We start from the raw sequence: 23,549 nt of genomic DNA, 5'->3' as shown, positions 1-23,549 counted from the left end.
AAGCAAAGCACTATCCCTGAAAGAGGCTAGACAGAAAGAGTGAAAATACTTGCAGGGAACTGGAAGTTCCCCAAACCATTGTTCCCCAAAACCATTGTTAGGGAGAATGGAAAGGGTTTCATTACTGCCAGGATTCTATAAACAGTGGAGCACAGAGTCTGAAGTTTCAGAGCTCAGTGCCTGGCTATGCTCTGGTGAGGAAGGAAAGCGAGTCCTCAGGAGCAGGCAGCTTGGTATGAGTGGTCTGTGTGCCACATGGGGAGAAGTGGTTCCCCTGCTTGGACTGCATTTGGTAGAGGCCATACAGCTTCCCTGTGGACAAAAGTCACAGAAGACCCCAGAGAGCTGCCACGTTTACTGCTATAGTGAAAAGATACCAGCTGAGTGCAGCAAAGCCTGACACCAGGTGTGTGTTGTGATTTACCATAAACTCTGAGCCTTTGCCACTGCACAATTGGGTGAATGTTTTCTGGGACAAGCTGGTACCAGGACATTGCTCAGCAAGATACACAATGCAATATTACTCAGCGATCAAAAACAATGAAATCTTGCCTTTTGCAATAACGTGTATGGAAGTAGAATGTATTATGCTAAGGGAAATAAGTCAGGCAGAGAAAGACAAGGGGAATGAGATGGCACCTTCTTTTGGTCACCATTCAGGGTCTTGGCAGCCCTAGTTTTGATTACTTAGAGCAGGAAGCTCTCTAGACAGGGACTATATATATATATATATGCTACAAACTCTGAATGACTATCTCAGAAAGTCCTTTATGGTGAAGCCTAAGCCAGATCTCTTTTAATTTTATTCCTGGAGTGATGGGAAACATGGGTGAGAGGGCAGGATGGATGGTGATAATAGAGGAACCTAGTAGGAGATTCTGGAACAGGCAGCTTTAGAGAGTGCTTCCATCCTTTTTAGAGAGCTGCTTAGAGGACTCTTTAGCTGGATCTGGGAGTGGCCTCCAAATGACATAGACTGGACTCCACATGGCTTCCCTCACTCTCCTCCTGCCAACCAGGACCTCCTCCAAACCCAGGATCCTCGGAAGCTTGTTTCCTTTTAAATTCCATCTTGCCTCCAAAAAGTCTCCAACAAAGTCCCACTTAAGCTCTTAGTCAACCAAGTCACTCATGTAGGGTCCCACTAGTCTTCCATCGCCCTCCTCCAGCTTTCCTCTAGATTTTGCCTAATCTACTTCCTTCACTCTTTACCATTCCCTTGTGACTGCCTCCTGAGGGCCCTGCCTCCTGAGGCCCCCGCCTCTCAAGGGCCCTGCCTCTCATGGGCTCCACCTCCAGAAGGCCCTGCCTTGGGATGGCCCCAACTCCCTGTGGGCCCAGCTAAGCTCCACTCCTGGTCCTGACTCTGCTTGGGTAAACTTCCCTCTCCCTGGGTTTTACTTACCCTTTCTTTCAGGTCTTCCTCCTCTGGGGTAGGAAAAGCACCTGGTAAGTGATTTCTCCTATTTACAGAGTTTGGCAAGAAAATGCAGACAGAGCCAGAGAGCAAGAAGGCTGGCCTGGAGTTCCACCAACTGTGGACTCGGGCTTTAGAGCAGAGGGTATTTCATAGCGCCAGAACCAGACTCTGGATGGGGGGAGGGCCGTGCAGATCAGAGACCTTGAGAGTTTGGGAATGGCAAGTAGGTTTGCTGGGGTCAGAGTGGTTTAGAGGCCTGCACTCTCTTCTCCTCCAGACCAGAAACCTTCTCAGCTCTGCTGAGGAAAATATTAATTAGGGGAGGTTATTCCTTTGACCTTCTCTGGCATCCTTCCTTCTTCTTTGCCCTGTCCTCCTCCCTTGTCTTTCCTTTCTGAGCTGGTGCCAAGCTTGTTTTATCCATCTTTGTCTTTCCCACAGCGCCCAGCACACTGTATGCTTAGACCTGTTCTTTGAATTAATGAATATTCTTCCACCTGGGTTTGCTGCTTCCTTCGTGTTTTGTCATGCTTTCTCACTGGAAATTTTAAGTCTCTGTATCATATCCTCTTAGGGTGGACATTGTTGTGGACTTTGCAGAGTAGTAGGTCAGCTGTATAAAGTGTTCCACCACCATGACAGAGGATTTGAGGGACTTCTTCCTCCATGCTCAAAGAGCTAGATATCTATTTTTACAACTGCTGAATGTCTCTCCCTGCCTTTCTTATCTAATTTTCAAAAGTTGTGGTGGGGATTGATTATAGGCAAGCTCAGGCTGTAGCAGGCAATTTTACCAAGTTCCCCTGGAGTTTGTCTCCCTATTGGTCTTAAAACACAGGGTCTCCTAAAGGCAGTTTGCTGTTATCCCAAAATATATTTGCAACTGTTTAATTTTAAAATCGATGGGGATATTAAATTGTTCTCCACCCTCCTCCTGACTTCCATGTACATGTGGACAGTACCCAAACACCAGAAGCCTAGATAACACTTATCCAAGCACAGCACCTGTTTTATTGATTATATGTGGCAAATGTTTATTTCTAGGTTGTCTTTCTCTTACCCTCTGGCAATTCTTGGGCAACTTCTGTCCATTATCAACTGAGACATATTATGTGCTTCCAGAAGGCAGATTCATTTTAAACTTAGTTTAGCAAAATCATGTGGAAAGTCCATTTTTCTTCAACAAGTATATTCCAAATTAATCAAAATAGTTTTTCAATTATATTCTTTTGGTTTATTCTCATCCCTTTTTTATTTTATTACTGCAGAAATCACAAAGCAGAGTGGGGATTAGAAAGAATAAGGAAAAATAGATAGAGTGTCCCTTGCAAAGTGGTGGCAGAAGTTATTTGTTGTAGATTATAATGCCTGAGCTGGGGTGAGACAGATGGGTCTTGATGGAGAAATCATATTGACCATTATTTGGATAAGAACACAGCACTTTGAGTCATGATACAACTTTCACATGACTCAGATAATCTGGTGACATTCCTAAAACAAAACAAAGCCAAACAAATTAATATTACAAGGGAGATATTGAAGATGTACAGCAGGGCTATGAGGGGAAACAAGCACAGTCTTGTGAGAGAGGATAGAGAGAAAGAGACAGTTGAGTCCTTACATGGGAGGACAGAAGGACACATTTAAAGATATGAAAGAAGATAACCAGAGAGATAGTTGGCTTTCCAAAACCACCTTGTGTGCAGTATATTATTGAGAGTGTATATTGTGAAGAGGGACACAGAAGAAAGAACCAGTGGTTCTGACCACTCAAAATGACTAGTCTAAAAGTGGAGACAAGAGTATAGTGATAGATGGGATTATTAGATGGATTTCTAGAATCTGTGCCTTCAAGGAAAGGAAGGGCTTGGGGGAAAAAACAAAGTATTCAACAAAGCTTCTTGGAAAAAGTGGTTTTTGATCAGTGCTCACTGTAGATAAAGGCCATCCTACATTAAGTTGTTTGGAAAATAAGGTAGACAGCCAGATGGATTTCCTTCTACTGGTTTCTCCTGAGAACTTTTATCAGGTGTTCTGTGTAGACAGGATTTGGGGCTGAGAAAAGGGAATGGAGAAGCATAGGGGGAAGAAGAGAAGAAGTTGATTTTCACTGCTGACATCAATGTATCACATCCCTTTCTAATCCCTTAACTGCATGTGCAGACTGGCATTCCCCAGATCTCTTTCTTATTCTTGTATGGAAATTCTAATTCTGATTCTTCCTGGTAGTGCATCTAATTTCTGAAGACCTTTAGAAGCAGAAGCTCAAGCTTTCTGATTTGTCAAGTTGATTATCTTGTTTTGGTGTTTTTGAAATATTAAGAATTTCAAAAATGGATTATGATTGAAATTAAACCTGTAAATATGTCAAATCATGAATGCGGAATGTTGCTTTTAACTTTGTCTTCTCTGCAGTTATCCCAAAATGACTATGAAAAGGTGCCTTTTCACAACCATCCTAGAATGATACTAGAAAATATGGAGTCTACACAACCTCTACAAAAGTTATGGCTCTCTGATTGTATACCCAAATAATGGTTAAATGATGCTAATGTAGTGTGTGCATGTACCAGGGACTCCATTGTCATTGTGGGAAGGAAGCAGACATGTTTTGTTCTACATCTACATAGATTTGGGTCTATATTTGGCTGGATGTGTTTGATCTACATAGAGTTTGTTTGGATCATGTTAGTTTGCATCAGGATGGGTTTTCACTGACTCAGAATTCAGCTTCTGCCAGACTGGAATGGTATTTGAGAGGTGTAGGCCTGGAGGTGCTAGGGTAGGTAGGTGAGTAGGTGGAGGTGGATGTGTTTCCTCCTGGTCTAATGAGTTTGGGGGTTGCCATGCCTTCAAGCTGAAGTCTTGGTTGCACCTGGTAATATTTACTTGCATAATAAGGGTTTCAAGCCTTATGAGAAAAAATGAAGCAGATTCTACCCTAAGGAATTTTTATTTTAGAAAGGGAGACAAAGGCTGCTTTCAAGTAACATGCAAAGTATACCACAAAGTGAGATTCCAGTTGGGAGGATGTCTGGTAAGTGATCCATTTGGTGAGGTTGTTCTCAGAAGACTCCTGGGACATTAGTTCGGATATTTATTTTCCTTAGTAAGAGCTGAATTTGGTTACTTCAGCTTTCTTTCCAACTTTTCAGGGAAGCTACCTGACCTTTACTTCTCTATCCCCAGAGGAGAAGAAACACACTTATTACTATTGCAATGGGTTCTCCTTTCCTTTTCTGCACAGACCAAGAATGAGAATAATTATTTTTATATTATTCTTATATTTTAGTATCTAGATCTTTACTAATATCTGTAGCAAATATTTATCTGGATCTGTTTAGTTAGGCAAAATGGATTTACTATTTCAAGATGTGATGAAGTTTGTTTTGTGTTTTTGGTGGGGGGTATGGAAGGAAGGCCTAAAAGAGGGTCTATTTATTAGAGTAAGTCCAAGGCTGACAATGTAGCTTGAACTGATGTTTTCCTGGGAAACAGATATACACAAGGCCAAGATGAGGGTAATGCCCCTCTCTTCCATGCAGCATTCTCAGGTTGATTCATGGTGCACAGCACATACTCAGTAGTCTTGCCAACACTGGAAAATGAGGTCCTTACTACTCTTACCTTCCATCAACTAGGAAGCCATCTGGGATCTTGACATACTCTTGCTGTGACTGAGGAATACCCTTCCTGGTTCACAGTTTATGTATCTTTCACTTATTTTGGCAGGGTGGAGGTCTTCACGAAATGCCCTTGGTTGTAAGTTCCCAGACAGGGGGATTCTGTATTTGCCACCATTGTTCTTGCACTGTGTGTAACTGAATGTATTATGATTTTGGCATAATAGTGGTGGTGTTGATAATTTACGGGGAAGAAAAATGTTGATTTTGTTAGAGTTCTTTTGCACAAAGAATCAGTGTGGTGCCTAAATTTTCTAACTTGGAATTTTCCCTTGTATTCATTTATGCTTAGTTGAAATCTTATCTTTAAAAGATTGAATCCAGTCCTTCTCACTTAGAAATTTTATGTGGCTTCTACTTGAGGAACGATCAAATTTCTCACTCAGACCCAGCTCAAAGTACATTGAATCCATTTGTGTAGTTATTTATAGACAGTACAGGAAAAATGGTAACAAATAGAGAAAATTCTTTTCTCCAGGAACTTAGAATCTAAAGGAATTTCAGAGATACATTCCTAAAATCCTGAAACAGGTGAAATCATGTTCTACACACCATTCAATCATTTGAGCATTGTACATTCCTCCTTTCTTCAGGCTAGCCTTAAATGCAATTATGCAGCTTCAGTCTTATGTCATGTAGCCTAAGGCCAAAGCATTAGTTGGCTTATTTTCCAAATAAAGTAAAGCAGTGGAAGTAATAAAACTCTGTGTTGTCTATCTGTTCAATTGTCAAACATCAAAGAGATGACACTGGATAAAATCATAAAGGTCACAGATAATGCACTTTGTTTCAACTGACTTGGGTTACTTCCTTTGTACTTTCACTTTGTTGTGGTGAAAGCGACTTGGGCCTCAGTTGTTGTGTTGGATCTGTGACATAACCAAACTGGAATGTAAATCTTGGGACTTCTTTGGACATGACTGTTTAATTCTCTGTACCTTAGGCTTCAGCTGGGGAAGAAAAGGCAAGCAGAAGCACCCTCTGCTCCCAGTACCACCTCACCACCCACTATTCCTACCCTCTTCCTTAACTGGGTGTCTACTTAGGGCAAAGTTCTCGGCTAGTGGACATTAATGAAGGGAGATCAGGGGGCAAGGAGAGCATACTGGAGAATACTGGAGAGATCAGGTATCTCTGTGTAGGTGTGCCTAGAGAAGCTTGGGGAAGGAGGGTCATGTTGAGTAAATTTGGAAAAAGCTTGTTCTAGGCAGAGAAAGGCAGTCTCTGTGATGGCTGATGTTAATGCTAGCAAGATGTGCATGTGTGGGAAAAGATTTGTTCTGTCCAAGCAGGAGCCACAAAAGTTAGCAGTAGGAGTAAGTGGTAGAATAACAGTGAAAAAAGAACCTTGGCAATACAATCTTAGAAGTTTGGACTTAACAGAGAAGAGGAAACTGCAGGTTGGTTGGGAGTGTGTGTGTGTGTGTGTGTGTGTGTGTGTGTGTGTGTGTATCTTTTTAAGACTTGAGGAAAGTGTCATTTTCCAGAAGGAAGGGTAGAGAGAACTTACACTTCAGTTATCGGCTGCATGTAGTGATCAGGAAGAATGTATTTCAGGGCTTTATCCTGCTTCAAGGGCAGCAGGGTGAATCTTAGTGAGAGCTGAGGGCATCTCATTGTTCAGAGTTACCAATCTTATGGAGCAGGAGGGTGAACCAGAGAGTATGGCAGGAAGCTGGCCTTAGACATGCAATATTTGCAAACCATAGGAAGTTACTAGATACAGGTCTACTGTGGACAAGGTTCTAAATGTCTAAGTGATTTCATGTCATCTGAATTGAACTGAGGTCTAGGTTGGTGATCCCCAAATATCTGAAACCAATGAGTTCAGATGGAATTCTTTAGATTTGTTCCAAATTTTTATGCACTTTCCCCGAATAAGGTCAGGATCCTTAGAGGCTGCTTTGTCAATCCCCTTGTTTCTGGATATATTTGAGGTTTTCTTCCTTTTGAAACTAAAATAGAAAGGAAAGCCTTTATCTTTTCTGTTGATCTTCCTGTACCAATATCATGTTCATAATGCCCATTATTCCTTATCTCAAGTTCATATCCCTTAATAACTTAAAAAAATAATGAAGAGATCCAAAAACAGACAAAGAGGTCTTACTGATGCCTGATGTCCATGGGTGATTAATAAATACTAACTTTGTTTTAGGTGCTGTGAGCTCAGAGCTGGTCACAGACATGGGTCACAATGGGGAATCCTAATTCCCATTTTATATTTTCTACCAGATCAGGTCTCCTGTTTTCAACAACAACCAAGTCAGAATGATCACTCTGAAATAGCTGAAGTCCTATTGCAGCAACACTCTGCCATTTTAGCTCTGAAAGTGGTTAATCAAATTTTGGAATGATCAGTGAGCTAACATTTTTCTGGTACTGGTTCTTCTGGGTTAAGGATAAGAGGACATTTCAGTTTCTGGCACACATTCCTAGTCTGCCTGATTGGCAGCCACATCTGGGGAGCAAATAGCCAGGTGAATTAGGAACCTTAAAAAATGTTTTGTTAAACTATAGTCATTAAACTGTCACCATCTGCATTCTAACCTCTTATGTTCCAGTTGGGGCTGTCCTTTGTAACAGATTATTCCTAACAGTATGTGCCAACAGACTGTTGTCTGGAAGACTTGGGTGATGGCTGAGGTTTGGGATCCCAAACTAGAGATATTTAGGTTGTCCAAGAAATTGTAACCATCTTCCTGCCATTGGGCTCTCATTTTAGAAAATGTCTGTTCTCCATCTTCCTTTACACAATGAGAGTCAAGGTTTCATTTTCTTCTCCAGCGCTCCCTAACTGCATGAATGTGGGTTTATTTCATTTTAATAATGAGGTAATAACTACAAAAATTGGATAAAAGAATAGGATGATGAAAGAAGTCGTGGGAGGACAATTTATATTTGGCATCTAAAGACCTATTACCCTGTATTTCCACAAAAAGCCAAGTGAAAGGAGATGGGCTGAAGTTGTGGGTAGGAATTACAATTATCTGTAACATCATATCCCAGAACTATTGGAATAGCTACATGGATGCTTTGGAATCTTACTTGGAGTCTAAAAGCATAGTCTGGAGACCATTTGACCCTAGGTTAGGTTTGGAGTTTAGCAAGATAAGATTTAATTGTAGTTCTCAGATTTGATGGTCCCAGTACTTGCAGCTCTGGCTGATCAGTATCTATTTGTGAGGAAAGGGAAGAGATTAGCAGAAGGTAACCCTGGCACAGATAAAATAACTGGCTCAAATACTCCTTTAATAGTTATTCCCTGAAGTCTTGACTTTTTGTGGAGGTAGCATGCTGCATGCAGTAGAAAGATTATCATCTTTGAAATAATAAAGAACAAAATTCAAATTCCAGCTCTTCTTTGTACTGGCTATATGAGCCTGGGACTGTTGTCTAACCTCTCAGTCTGTAAAATGAAATAATGATACTTATTTAACTGGGATGTTATGGGGGTTAAATGAAATAGCATATGTACATTACTTGCAGCTCAACAAATGTTGGTTCTCTTTGTCCCCCCTCAATGTATCCCCAAATTTTGGACATATACCTGGTACCCCTATTTGCCAGATCCCATTTTTCTCTGCCTCATGCCCATTCACGTGTTTCCCAATGCCTCTAGAGTTGAAGTCTAGGGCCCTGGCTTATTAGTCTATGTTCATCCTACAAAATGACAGTAAGGATATGGGATTTTAAAAACCATGCTAACATGAGCCATGGTTGTGGTTTTGTTCCAGTAATTTTTGCTGTTGAGTTTTGGTTGTAAATCAAAGCCAAGAGAGCTCTATCTTCCCACCCACTCCTCTCATCTAAAGTTCCTGATCTGGGGCTAGATCATTCAGGGTGGGATTCGATTCCAAACAAGTATAATGACAAGGTTGTTTATAAAGGACATTCAGGGAAAAAGAATCCATAACGTTTACTATGGGGACATTCTTGTTTTTCTTCTACCCTTTTAGTTTGAAAAATATCCAACTTACAGAATGTTGCAGGAATAGTATAATTAACACCCATTTATATTTTACCAAGGTTGAGCAATTATTAATATTTTGCCACATTTGTTTGCTATCTCCAGTGTGTGTGTGTGTGTGTGTGTGTGAATAAAATATGACCCATATTCAAAGTTTACTAAATGTCCAGTTTTTCTTTTTTTAAAATTTTTTTAACGTTTATTTATTTTTGAGACAGAGAGAGACAGAGCATGAACAGGGGAGGGGCGGAGAGAGAGGGAGACACAGAATCTGACAGAGCTGTCAGCACAGAGCCTGATGCGGGGCTCGAACTCACGGACCGTGAGATCATGACCTGAGCCGAAGTCGGACGCTTAACCGACTGAGCCACCCAGGCGCCCCAAATGTCCAGTTTTTCTATAGCAGAATGTTTCTGCCTAATCCCTGTGCAGTCCAGCGTTCTGCATTGCATTTGATTGTCATGTCTTTTTATTCTCCTTTAATCTGCAACAGTTCCTCAGCCTGTCATTCCTGACATGGACAGTTTTGAACAGTACAGGTCAGTTTTATAACAAATCAATATTCTTTGGAAGGTTGCTTTGTACACTGATCATTTTTTATCATTAGATTCAGGTTACACAATTTATATAAGAACATTGTTGACAGCAATGAGTGCCACGTCGGCATGGGGCACATCTTTTTCTTCCCCATTGTGTTTGTAGCATCATGCACTAGGACTGACGTTTATAAGGTGCTTAATGTTTATTAAATGAATGAATGACCTAAGATGTTCACTGCCACTTAGGTCTATTATTTTGCTACTTGAGGGCTACTCCCGTTTTTATTATACATGTTTGAAGTCTTAAAGATAACACAGGACCTCTGTAATGATCCCAGAGAGAAGGGAAATGAGATTGGGACTATGATGTGAGGCAATCTGTGGAGTCTCTTTACCCTAGAACTGGGTGGTGATCATAGTGTGCTGAGAGTGGAGGATGAGTAGATGGTCCTTAGCTGGGAAAACACAGCACACAGAAACTAGGAGTACATGGCATGTTTCCTTGCCAAGAGAAATTAGTTATTTACATTTCCAGATTTTACTATATTTCCCTCCCCTCACCCCCATTAGAATCCTAAGAATGCCATAGTGAAAACTGACTTCTGTCTCTCCTACTTTCCCAGCTGGGACAACCCCATAATTCTCTCCTTCTCTACACTTCATCTCTCCACACACACAAGTGTGTATTTTTTTTAACATTTATAAATGGTGGTTGGGTGGCCATTCTTTCTTGATTTGTGTTAAGAAAATATATAACTTTTTGGATTTGCCACGTGGATATAGAAGCTTTCATCCCTGTTTCCTGGGGGGAAATGAGGTTATGACAGTTACTCTTTACTTTTCAGAAATGTGTATTCAGGCTTCCATTTGGGGCCCTTTCTCTCTCCAGCTCTGAGCATCTCAGACATTTCTGACAGTTCTTCCTGAGGCATCTGGGGCTTGGGACTGGATTCATAGATGTAATTCTTCAAGGCTTGCAGTGCCTGATTCACATGATTCCTACCCTCTTTCTGAGAGTCTACCTACCCTTATCTTTGCAGTCCTTATTTTCACCAGGTTACAGAAAGACATCTTTTTATCTTCATGTCAGCTCCTGATTATCCACAATAATGCTAGAGAATAACATTAAATAGTGAGTGATGCTAAAATGACTTTTGTTTGATTTATAAGTGATGGAGTCCTGTCTAGAGATAATCCAGAAAGTGAACAGCTTCAGTCAAGTCAATTCATCATGTTATTCTCCCATGCTGGTGAATGGAATTTCTTCTTTGGCATCTAGTTAGGGAGGCAGATGCAAGAACACAGCATGTTCAACCCTCATTTTGTTTCATACCCACAAGTTATCTATTGAGAGCTCTGCAAAACTTATTTTCATGCCTTGTTTAAAACTGAGAACCCAATATTTAACTCACAAAACCTTTTTAAAACTGAGAACCCAATACTTAGCTCACCAAACATTAAAATCAGTAGGCAACATGTAAAACTATCAGCTTTTCTAGGGTTTCCATCACACCCAAAGTAACAGCCAAAGTCTTCACGGTGACTCTCAGACCCTATGTGAAGGATCAGGCTTCCTGCTTCTCTCTTTGATCATCCTCTCCTGCTTCCCCCTTACTTATTCTGTCCTGGCCCCACATGCCTCTTTGTTATTTCTCAAAAATAGGTGGTTTTCATGACGGAGATGTTGATATGACAGAGTAGTATAGGGACCCTGAGATTGTCTCATCCCTGAAACACTGCTATATCAGCATTAAACCATTTTGAACACCTAAGAAATTGATCTGAGGATTCACAGAACAATATAATTCTGCATAATTGGAGCCAGAGAACTTGCCAGGTATGTGGTATGGAGAAGTGATTTGGTAGAGAGAAAAGCTGCAGAGCCTTGGAGTGTAGGGAGCCATTTTCATGGAGAGAAGACAGAGAGAAAGGGGGAGAGTGAAGCACATCGGGATTGCACAAGTAAAGCACTCTCCCTGGAGGTAGCTGGAGAGAAAAAGTGAAAACACTCGCAAGGGACTGGACAAAAAATCTGTTCCCAGAAACCATTGACAGGGAAAAAGGAGAGGATTTCATTGCTGCCAGGATTCTATAAACAGTGGAGTGCAGAGTGTGAAGTTTCAGAGCTCAGTGCCTGGCGGTGCTGTGGTGAGGAAGTAGGATGAATTCCTTGGAGCAGGCAATGTGTTCTGAGGGGTGCCACATGAGAAGAAGTACTTCCCCTGATTACAGTGCATTTGATAGAGGTTATATGGCCTCCCCACTAGCAAAACTCCAGGCTGACCCCAGAGAGCAGCCATGTTTGCTGTGGTATTGGAACAAAGATGCCAAAGGACAGCAAAACTGCCCTCTGTGTGTTGCACAGGCTGTGTGTTGTGATTTGTCATAATCTCTGAACCTCTGCCACAGTGTAATTGCATTAATATTTTCTGAGACAAGCTGGCACCTGGACATTGCTGGGCAAGACCAATCTCCCAGAGAGTTGGCATGGGTCCAAGTGGAGTGGTCTCTGAAGTGTGGGGTTTTTGAAACACAGTTCCATCTCAGATAAAACTTTGGAGGAAGGTGCCACCTGGAAGACAGACAGTTTGGATACTGACAGAGAAGAGGTGGGGAGCAGATGAAAACCTGAGACAAAGGAGGGAGTTTACAGGTCGGTGAGGGCAAGGGGTTCCTGTGCCAGAGACTAGGGAGCTGGGTGAAGCCATTTTCACATCTAGCATGTGCATGTGCATGTGTGCACACACACAGATGACCCTAGTAAGCTAAGTAGTGCCACCAAGTGAAGAAGGAGCCCTCACACAAAGCCCCATCCACCTGTGCCCTCCAGGCACAGCCCCAGAAGACCAGCACAAACCCCTTCCACAGGCTTATTAGTCTGCAGACTATAGTGTGCTGCAAAGTTTCAGTTATAGAAGAAACTGGATGTAACTTCATTTAGGTTTCATTCTGTGTGCTGGATCCTTTGTTTATTTGTTAATTTTCTTCCATTTTTGGTTAGGTTGTTCTCCTTTTTCTTTCTTTATTTTCTTTTTCTTTCTTGTCTAAAGAAAGAGAAAATTCTTTTTATTGTTTTGTTGTTTTAACTTTTTAATTTTTATTCTATTTCATTTTCTTTATTTTATTCTACTTTATGGTTGAAAACTTTTTTATTTTTTTAACATTTTCCCTTTCTCTTTTTTTCTCTATTCTATCCAGCTTTTCTCAATAAGCATACCAAAACACACCTAATATCTAGCTTCCTTTATTTGATTTTTTTTGTTCTCATTTTTTAATTTTTATTAATCTTTTTCTTCCTCCACAATGAGAAGATGGAGGAATTCATGCCAAAACAAAGAATAGGAAGAAATGATGGCCAGGATTTAATCAACAGATATAAGTAAGATGTCTGAACTAGAATTTAAAACCACACTTACTGGAGAGAGTTAGACCTTCGGCTTGTGAGCAGGCACCTTCGCTTTGCGCACAACCAAAGAGCAGTGAGCGCAAAGCCGCAAAGGGAGGCTGAAGCAGGGGCAGGGGAACCTCAGCCATAGGGGCACACAATTGCCTTGGTGGGTATATGGGTGGGGCCGAGGTTAGTGCCCAGGTGCTGCAACTGGGGCCCACGCGGGTACAGCAGGCCTGGAAGTGAAGACCCCGGACTTCGGCCAGCCAGAACCCGATTTAAAAATGGGTGATGTTGAGAAGGGCAAGAAGATTTTTGTTCAGAAGTGTGCCCAGTGCCAAACTGTGGAAACGGGAGGCAAGCACAACACTGGGCCAAATCTCCATGGTTTATTTTGGCGAAAGACAGGTCAAGCCCCTGGATTTTCTTACATGGACGCCAACAAGAACAAAGGCATCACCTGGGGAGAGGAGACACTGATGGAGTATTTGGAAAATCCCAAGAAGTACATCCCTGGAACAAAAATGATCTTCACTGGCATTAAGAAGGCAGGGGAAAGAGCAGACTTGATAGCTTATCTCAAAAAAGCTACTAAGGAGTAATAGTTGGCCACTGCCTTATTTATTACAAAACAAAAAATGTCTCAGGACTTTTTTTTGTCTTTATAAAACTTCTAGTGAAGCAGCTGGTATCCAAATCTCTTTGAAGCGATTCAGAAGCCATAAGGCCAACTCCCTGATTGGCAGGAGTGTTAACATCCAACCACGGGAACCAGTGGAACTTACTGTTTTGGAAAAATGTTTTGAAAGGGAAAGGTGCAGAGTGAGGGCAGTTCCCTTCTTAGAGGAGTGTACACAATGACCTACAGGACAAAGAAGAGTGGATAGGGTTGGCTGGGAAAGCAAGAAGGCCTTAATTTAGTGGGTGGATATTGGATTTGACAGTGGTTCTTCTTGGGGACATGGGATTGAACTTTTGTTTTGGTGTTTGGAAGTTGCTTAGATACTGAGAGAAACCCAGGGAGGAGAGGGAGGAAAGGGGAAGGCTGGGGTATTATTTCATACAACCTGGCTTCATGTCCTCTGGTCCCTCTCTACAATTCTTTAAGCACCTCCCCTAAGGAAGCACCACCTTTGGGAGAGACAGTTTCCTAATTAAACGGAGATTCACAGACCCAGGGCCCTCATTAGGAATTGCTCTTGAAATAAATGATGGTGCATATTCTTTTTAAATTTTTTTAATGTTTATTTATTTTTGAGAGAGAGAGAGAGAGAATGCAAGCAGAGGAGGGGCAGAGAGAGAAGGAGACAGATTCTGAAGCAGGCTTCAGGCTCTGAGCTGTGAACACAGAGCCCAATGTGAGACTCAAAATGAACAAACTGTGAGACCATGACCTGAGTTGAAGTCAGACGTTTAACGGACTGAGGCATCCAGGTGCCCCTTTTTAAAATTTTTTAATGTTTATGATAGTATATATTATAATCTCCTGTTTCCACCTGGGTTTGCCCTTTTCAATCTCTCTTTCTCTCTCTGTCTCAAAAAAAAATCCTACTTATAGGAATCTCAAGATATGCTAGTCAATGAATACATCTATATACTCATTTTTTTCTGTCCTAAGTGCCTTGTATGGTTGTTTCCTAAAATTATGAGCAAATCCTAGTCCTGTGTAGTGAATATTGGGGCTGGAAGTGTGGAATTCAGAAGAGGAGGTATATGGATCCTGGTCCTGCCCTCTGAAAACTTTTAGGCAGTAAAGGAATTTAAACAACACACCCAGGACACTAACATGCAGAAAGGGAAAGTTAGTTTCAACTGAGCATCAGGTTGGGCTGTAAGTGCTGGCAGGAAGGGGAGGATAGTTGGAGACGGGAATCAGTTTAGGAAAGTCTTTTTAGACATGGAACGGGGGAAATGTAAGATGAGGTTGAGAAGGGATAGTCCTGTCATAACTAGACAGGACTGAGGAGGGCATTCCTGGCAGGGCAGGTAACTTACCTAGGCCAAAGGCTCATTCCAGGAACAGTAAACAAGGATGTGAGGAGCTGAGTTAGGAAGGAGGTGATGGACCTGAGGGTAGGGGGAGAATTAATGTGGGGCTCTGACAGCTGTGTCAGAGAGTCTGGACTGAATATAAGCTAATTGGAATAATCACAGGTTATTGCACGGAGAAAGAGCATTTCTGATCATGGTATTTGAGGCTGATGTTTCTCTGTTGTTATAAACTGAATTTGTGGTAGGCTTTCTCAGGATTCCCAGTCATGGATTTGCTTTCCTGTCTATAAGTTTGCTTGTTCATCTCTTGTTCTGTCTGCTTCTGTTGGAATCATAAAATATTATTATTTAGTTCCCAGATGTTTTGTTCTTTGGGATGCTTCTCTGGTATTTACATACTTTATTGTAGCCCTCTTTCCCTCATCTTCAGTAAAAGTGGGAAGAGCACAAAGACCACCCTGCACAACACAGTTGAGGGAAACAAATGATCAAAAGCCTTACCCCTCTCTCACCCTGCCATTCAGATGGTCCTCCTCTGGGATTCTGACTCATGGTCCATGGATAGACTTCAGGAGAGTGCAGAACATTTTTTTGAGGTGGTCAACCTCAGAAGGGTGTGCGATTCAACAAATGTTAAGAATCACTGTTGTGTCTTTGTTGGGAGGTAGGTGGCTGGAGACAGCTCCCCAGATGGAGAAATGTGGTACAAGCATCCAGAAACAGTTAAAGGAGCTGGAGGAGAAAGAGGAATTGGGGAAAAGGAAATGGGTTCAGAGGTAACTGGTAGGAAGGGTGTCCCATCGTTCCTTGTTCTCCACCCTCTTTCTAGCAGGTATTTCTTCTCTGTGTTCTCCAAGTCCTGGCAATTACACGATTCCAGTTCCTTCAATTTAAATCTACTGAGTTCCTGCCATTTATTAGGCAATGAACTAGGTCCTCTCACAACATCACCTCATGCAATTCCTTTGTTGAACCTGAAGTACAGAGTGGAGTCCACCCTCCCTCAGTCGTGGACTGTTAGCACCATCACTTCCTGTTAGGTCCTATATAAATGCATTTTTTCCCCTTTCATTCTTATCTCTATTCTTATTTCTCCTCCTCACTGGAGGCACTTGCTTTAGTGTATTTAGCAAATACTCTTTCAATCCATGGTCTATATGTGTATTTAGAAGCATTCATCCACTCAACAACTACACAGTGCCAACTATATGTCAGACACAGCTGTAGGTACAGGGAATACAGCCAGGAGAAAAGAAAAAGTCCTGCTTTAATAGAACTTACTTTCTTTTGGAGTGAAACAAATCATGAACAAATGAGTAAGTAAAACATATACTACCTTAAATATTAAGTGCTATGGAAAAAAAGGGTGGTGAATAAGGTATGTTGTGGGTGGCTAGGAGTGGAGTGACTAATGAAGGCTGTGCTACAAATGTACTTTTTCACAAAATGCAGTTAAGGGAGCAACTATCCAAATATCTAGGTTAGAAGTGGTACAGTTATAGGGGACATCAAGTACCAAGGGTCTGAGTTAGGGCCTGCCTGGTATATTAGGAGGCTAGTGGCTAGAGAAAAAATGAGTGGGAGAAGAGAGAAACAGAATACTGAGAGGTAGCTGGGTCAGTGACAAATACTGGAGGATTTTGCAGGCCATTGTAAATGCAGATATTGGCTTCTACTCTGAATAAAAAGGGAAACAGTGGAAGGTTTTGAGCACAAGAATTATGTGACATTTTTAACAGATATATGTGTATCCTTGATCAACATACAATATTTTTTGGGCTGTTTTTGTTTTTGTTTCATTTTAAAGTTTATTTATTTTTGAGATAGATACAGAGCAAGTGCAAGAGGGGCAGAGAGAGAGAGGGAAATAGAGAATCCCAAGCAGACTCCACGTTGTCAGTGCGGAGCCTGACTTGGGGTTCAAACCCAAGAATCGTGAGATCATGACCGGAACCAAAATCAGGAGTCATATACTTAACCTACTGAGACACCCAGGAAACCCATGGCTGTTTTTTTTAATGTACATAAATGGCATTGTGCCTTACACCTCATCCCCCTTTTACTTTTCCTACCTAACATTGTTTCTGAGATCTACCCAAGTTGCTGTCTGTAAATTTACTTATTTCTCTGACCTGCTGTATAATATTTTATTATGCATATAGGACACATTTTACTTATATATTCCTCTAGTAACAGACTCTTGCATAGCTTCCAACTTCCAGCTACCACAAATAGTCCTGTGATGAATGTGCTCATATGGGTCTCCTTATGAACTTGGGAGTTTCCTTTAAGTGACTACCTCAGAGAGGGATTGTGGGGTGGGAGGATGTGTGCATTCTTGATTCCAAGGTTGTACTTCAGGTTGTACTTCAGAATGGTGGGCCCAGTTATACTCCCACCAACAGTGAATGATAGTTTGTATTTTCTCATCAGATTCCCATGTTGATCCAGTAAGGGAGGTCAAGTAAGGTTCCTGGAACTGAAGCTTAAAGAGATTAGACAAATCACCCTGCTTTATATAGACAAGCAGAAGAGCCAGGGCTGAAATCCAAAATTTCTGACATAATGTTCCTTGTTCTTGCCACTATAGCACCCAGCACTGCCTTTTCCAGAAATAATATGAAGCATCTGTAGACAAAGATATTGTTCTAATATTAATTATAATAATTATATTCTATAAATATATTATAATTATCATAATATATGTTATAATATTCTATATCACAATTATTCTAATTGTGTAATAATACTTATTATTATAATTGTATTTGAACTTTGCATCTTTTGATGCCTGGTCTAATTCAGTAAGCCTAGGACCCCCATGTGCTTAGCACTAACATCTATGCCGGTGTCTAATTAAGTTTCAAGGCAAAATATATGGAATAAAACTGTTTTCATTGTCTCAGGAGGACCAGCTAACAGACTTGAGTTTTAGTGGATGATTTCAAGGTTAGACATTTATAAAGACTAATTAATTTTAAAGTTTGGGCACTTGGGTCAGATTTTAATATTAAACAGGTAGAGTATATTAAGTATATATTGTTTGTTAGAAACTGAGCTAAGTACTACTTTACAGGTATTGTTTCACTTACTCCACACAACAACTCTATGAAGTATTACTTTTGTTCCCTTTTGACTTGAGGAAACTGAAGTTCTGAGGGCTGAACAAATTTGTCTAGAGTCACCCAGTATGTGGTAGAGTTGTGATTTGAACCTGAACCATCTATCTACCTGCAGAGCCTTTACTCCTAACTACCAAACTGTGCTTGCTTATTGTGAAAAGAAAGCTCTTAGAATCTCTTCCCTTTGAAATTGAGGACAATTTCTTATCAGTTGGGTAGTTTAGAGCAGTCATGGGAAGTATGGGGCTAGTTGGACAAGAATCTCCAGAGGGAGAGGATGTTTGAAAATGTGCGCAAGTATCTTCATTATGCCTCCCTCTGTTCCCTGAAGTGAGAACGTCTGCCTTAGGATATCCCACCTAGATTATAGGGCCTGGGTGTGATGCCTTCCAAAAAGTAAGAATTCTCTAATTGAGTGTTGGTGGTTGGCTGTGTAGAACTCAAGGCAACCCGATCTTTTTTAAACAAGTGTCCTCAAAGACAAACAATTCTTTATCATCGCATGTGCCTTATACCTGCCATGAATGATGTACCGTCAAGGTTTTATCACAGTTGGTTTTCCTCTCATACTTTTCATTTTGCTTGTATTCTACAAGGAAAGTAACACCATTTATATTTTTACCTGAACCAGGTTTATAAAGGTTGCTTGGCTACAAAGTATGTATCTCAAAGTCAAGTAGATAGGAATTCTGGATTATGTGCTCTTTCAGGTTTCTTTTCTCAGTTTGTGTATTTGTTCAACAAATATTTATTGAGCACCCAACTCACAGTCTAATTGAGGAGACAGGAAGCTGACCTGGAATTTTGATTCATTAGGATCAATGGCACATGGGGGAAGCCCGGGTGCTATGAGAGCACATATGGAGGGTAGCATAAGAGTTAGAGGAGGCTTCCTGGGGAAATAACTTCTGAGCTGGGAGCTGAAAAAGAAGTGGAGGTTAGTATGTGAAGGGGCCAAGAGGGCATTAGAGACAAGGGAACATGGTGAGTGTAGAAATCACCACTAGAGCAGGAACTGGGCAGGGGATGAAGTTGAAGGAATAATCACAGGTCAGATGATGAAGGAAGGAAGGACTAGGAAGGAAGATCAGTGGGAATCACCGAAGAGTTTGAAGCCTGGGGGTGGGTGGGGGACATGTCAATCACATTCACAGTGTAGAAAAGTTCCATGAATTAAGAAGTGATCACCCCCCTTATCTATCTCATGTACTTGTTAGTAAATCATAAAATTGGAACTGGTGGTGGCAAATAAGGAGTGTAGATGGATTTGCACACGGAAGGTCTGATCCATAACCCAAGAGTTCCTTTTGATAATCTGTAGAGAAGACTTTTCAATGTTGACTTGCTTTTTCTATCTTTAGAAACCTCTGACAACATTTCCTAAAATTCTCTCAAACCAAGTCTGAGTAGGGAGGAGAATGGGGGCTGCATGACTTTGCTTTCTCTGTTCTCCACCATTCATCTCCAGGATTTTGCTATGAATTTTTCATTCAAAGCCTTGCTTCCCATTGGGGAGGGACCCATTTGAATAGCAGCAGGGGAGGAGAGGGAACCTCATGCAAATTCCTTCATTAAGAAAACATATTTGGCATATTGAAAGCCTGGTTGAATGAGTTAAAAATAACTACTTATGAAAAATTAATAGGAGTTACAAGTGAATGATTTAATATAAGCTCACAGAGCAGGGCAGATTCTCCAGGCTGCTGGCAGCTGACATCACAGATGGTGCAGGATGTCTATAGAGCATAGTGTGTCCAGTGAGCAGAGTTCCTGCAGAAATGAGCTCATCTTCTTTACTGGAATCCAAAGAGGGAAGAGACAGAAGAAATTGTTTAGGTTGTGAGCTTCTGAGCTAAGTGACTTACTTCTTTCCTTCCTACCCATCATACTCTCATAACTATGGATGTAAAAATTGTAGTACATTTTGCCTGGTTGCTTCATGAAAGCACCTTTATATCTCTTCTCCCTTCTTAGAAATGGATTGTTGGTTGGCTACTGCACCTATCTCTCCAATGTTTCCTTACTAAACAGCCTGCTCCTCTCCTTTTTTGGAAGTAGTTATGAAGGTCTTGCCCCTTTCTCCCTCTTCCTCTCTTCTCACAACACCCTGTGGGCCTAGGTGGGTAAAGGGAAGGGTTTGGACTATATACCCTTTGTCATCACTGCAGTTAAATGGAAGATGCAGAGTGAGGAGGAAGGGGGACAAAGTGACATCTGACTTTGGCTAGCTGATTTTTGGGCTAAAGATTTTAAGACTGGGAGACCAATGGGGCACCTGGGTGGCTCAGTAGGCTAAGCATCAGACTTCAGCTCAGGTTATAATCTCATGGCTTGTGAGTTCAAGCCCCGCATCAGGCTCTCTGCTGTCAGCACAGAGCCTACTAAGTTCCTGTCTCCCTCTCTCTCTCTGTCCCTTTTCATTTGGTGCTTTTTTTGTCTCAAAAATAAAACCATCAAAAAAAAATACTGGGGGGCCAATATTTTTAATTTAAACTCAGGTGATATTTGAAAATATAGTTATGTAATTGCAATCAGGCCCTCTAGTCAATGAATTAATGTGCCATAATTCATGCTCAAGCATGGCCCAAACATCCCACATGTGAATTGTTGCACAATAAATTCATGCCATCTTGTGTCTTATAGCTTAATTAGTACATGAAGCTACATGATATGTACCCAAATTTAAATATGTCATGTAGTTCATTAAAAAGCAGAATGTTGGGAAGTACTTGGCACTTTTCTGGGGGAAAGCAAGGTTGGTTTTTCTGTGATGTCCTTTAGTGTCAGTTTCTGTGATATTGGGCTTCTACAGGTAACCTGAGACTTCTAAGCGTTGGTTGAATACCATTGTTCAGTAAATACTTATTGTTTACTTAGGCATTATGGAAGAATAACACATATAAGATGAAATACGAAGCATCAGCTTTCAAGCCTGAGCAATAGAACTCAGCAGTGACAACCCAACTTGGCTTAACTGAGACTCAGTGAACCCAGCTCCAGACTCTCGGCTCTCCACACTTCCTGCAGCTCTCTGATCCTAGAATCTTCAACTCCAGCTACAATGCTGAGTCAGGCACTTTTCAGATTTGGTCAAAAGCTGCTACGCAGACGTCAGCTGGAACATTTGGTAACTGAGGATGTCCCATGCAGAAGACTGAACACTCTGGATTTAGTGGCCCTGGGTGTGTGCTCTAGAGTGGGTGCAGTTATATATGTCATAGCTGGTGAAGTGGCTAGAGATAAAGCCGGACCATCCATTGTGATCTGCTTTTTGGTGGCCGGCCTAACTTCTGTGCTGACGGGGCTGTGCTATGCAGAGTTTGGTGCCCGTGTTCCCCATTCTGGCTCTGCATATCGCTACAGCTATGTCACTATAGGTGAACTCTGGGCTTTCATCACTGGCTGGAACCTCATCTTTTCCTATGTTGCTGGTACAGCCATTGTGGTCTTTGCCTGGAGCTTAGCTTTTGACAACCTGTTTGGGAACCAGATCTCTCAGACCCTGCACGAAAACATCTTACTGCATGTTCCCCAGGTCCTTGCAGAAATTCTAGGCTTCTGTGTTGTGGCCCTTGTGTTGTTTCTTATTGGATTGCTGACTCTGAGGGCTAGAGAGTCAGGACCGTTTACCAAAGTAGTTACATTGGTGAGCGTTTTAGTTCTCAGTTTTGTCATCATCTCTGGTTTCATTAAGGGGGACCTGCACAACTGGAAGCTCACAGAAGAGGACTAAGTAAAGGCTGGACTCAATGACACCTCAAGCTTGGGGCCTCTGGGCACTGGAGGATTTGTGCCTTTTGGCCTCAATGGGATTCTCCATGGAGAAGCTACCTGTCTGTATGCATTTATAGGTTTTGACAACATTGTTACCAGAGTTGAAGAAGCCCAGAACCCCCAGCGTTCCATCCCTATGGGCATTGTGATTTCACTGTTCATCAGCACTTTGATGTATTTTGGTGTCTCTTCAGCACTTACACTTATGATTCCTTACTACCAGCTTCAACCTGGGACCCCCTTGCCTGAGGTATTTCACCATGTTGGCTGGGCCCCTGCCTACTATGTTGTAGCTTTTGGATTTTTCTGTAGTCTTTCTGCCAGCCTCTTGGGCTATATGTTCCCCATACGTCAGCTGATATACATGATGGCAAAGGATGGCCTCCTGTTCTCTGTCCTTGCCGGGATCCAAACTGGCACGTACATCCCCATAATGGCCACTGTGATCTTTGGCATTATCGCAGCAATCATGGCATTCTTCTTTGGACTCACTGATCTTCTGGACTTCATGTCAATTGGGACACGGCTAGCTTACTCCCTGGTGGCCTTTTGTGTTCTCATCCTCAGGTATCAGCCTGAGGTGAAGAAAGGGGGAAATGAAGCAGACGTGCAGGATGAGAGTGGACCTGCAGAAGAGAAGCTGACTCTACAGGGACTACTTTTTCCAGGCAGCTCCACCCCCACTCCACTCTCTGGCCGGGTTGTCTATGTTTGCTCCTCACTGCTTGCTCTGCTGCTTACTCTTCTTTGCCTGGTGCTGGCCCAGTGGCCAGTTCTGCATTCTGGAGCTGCAGTGTGGATTTCATTGGTTGTGCTGCTCCTGGTGCTCATCACTGGGATCACTGGGGTCATCTGGAGACAGCCGCAGAGCTCCAGTCCCCTTCCCTTTAAGGTCCCTGCTCTGCCTCTCCTCCCACTACTGAGTGTCTTTGTGAATGTTTACCTTATGATGCGGATGACAGCTGGCACCTGGGCCCCAATTGGTTTCTGGATGCTGATTGGGTTTGCTATCTACTTTAGCTATGGGATCCAATACAGCCTGGTTGCTGAATCCCACTTAAGTTAGCGCTACACTGTAGAACTTGAACTCAGGAATGCAGTACATATTTGTTTTGACATCATCACACTTGAATGCAGTCCGGTCCCCTGCACAATAATGGTGAATACTTTTGGGCACATGGAAAGCTAGACCTCCCATGGCATGTTGTTTGGGGGAACATGAATAGAGTTGTGTATTTATTGTGGAGCAAAGAATATGTCTTTACATTTCCTCCCCCCCCCCCCTTTGTTTTTACTTGTTTCATTATCAGTTGCATCCATAATTGCTTACCGGCTTTAAAAAATATTATTAAAATAAACTAGAAAATGTGTTTTTGTTTTCCTTGGATAAATGTCCAGTTGTTGAAATAGTGTATTTATGGTAGTTCTATTTTACTTTTTTGGGGAACTTCAATACTCTTTTCCACAGTGGCTGCACCAATTTACGTTCCCAATAACAGTGTACAAGTGTTCCTTTTTCTCCACTTCCTCTCCAACACTTTTTATTTGTGTTTTGATTTTAGCCATTCTGACAGGTATAAAGTGATATTTCATTGTAGTTTTAATTTACATTTCCCTGATGATTAGTGATGCTGAGCATATTTTCATATGTCTGTTGGCCGTCT

General features: G+C 41.8%; 2 protein-coding genes across 2 annotated transcripts; both read left to right on the top strand.

The window, feature by feature from the left end:
- Positions 1-926: 926 nt before the first annotated feature.
- Positions 927-23,211, top strand: LOC102971886 (cationic amino acid transporter 3-like). Its single transcript, XM_042991879.1, is given in 2 exon segments — positions 927-1,449; positions 20,989-23,211. A coding segment is annotated over 1 exon segment (1,779 nt). The 5' UTR covers positions 927-1,449; positions 20,989-21,172; the 3' UTR covers positions 22,952-23,211.
- LOC122240311 (cytochrome c-like) lies at positions 13,210-13,599 on the top strand. Its single transcript, XM_042991906.1, has one exon. It carries the CDS (start codon positions 13,282-13,284, stop codon positions 13,597-13,599), a length of 318 nt encoding a protein of 105 aa, XP_042847840.1. The 5' UTR covers positions 13,210-13,281.
- Positions 23,212-23,549: the final 338 nt, after the last annotated feature.

Source organism: Panthera tigris, chromosome B4 (genome assembly GCF_018350195.1).
Source record: "Panthera tigris isolate Pti1 chromosome B4, P.tigris_Pti1_mat1.1, whole genome shotgun sequence".
Taxonomy (NCBI): Eukaryota; Metazoa; Chordata; class Mammalia; order Carnivora; family Felidae; genus Panthera; species Panthera tigris.
The sequence above is the reverse complement of the archived record's forward strand: the minus strand, read 5'-3'. Positions and strand labels throughout refer to the sequence as shown.

Coding starts and splice junctions, on each gene's coding strand:
- LOC122240311 (XM_042991906.1), top strand. CDS start 13,282: ATGGGTGATGTTGAGAAGGGCAAGAAGATTTTTGTTCAGAAGTGTGCC.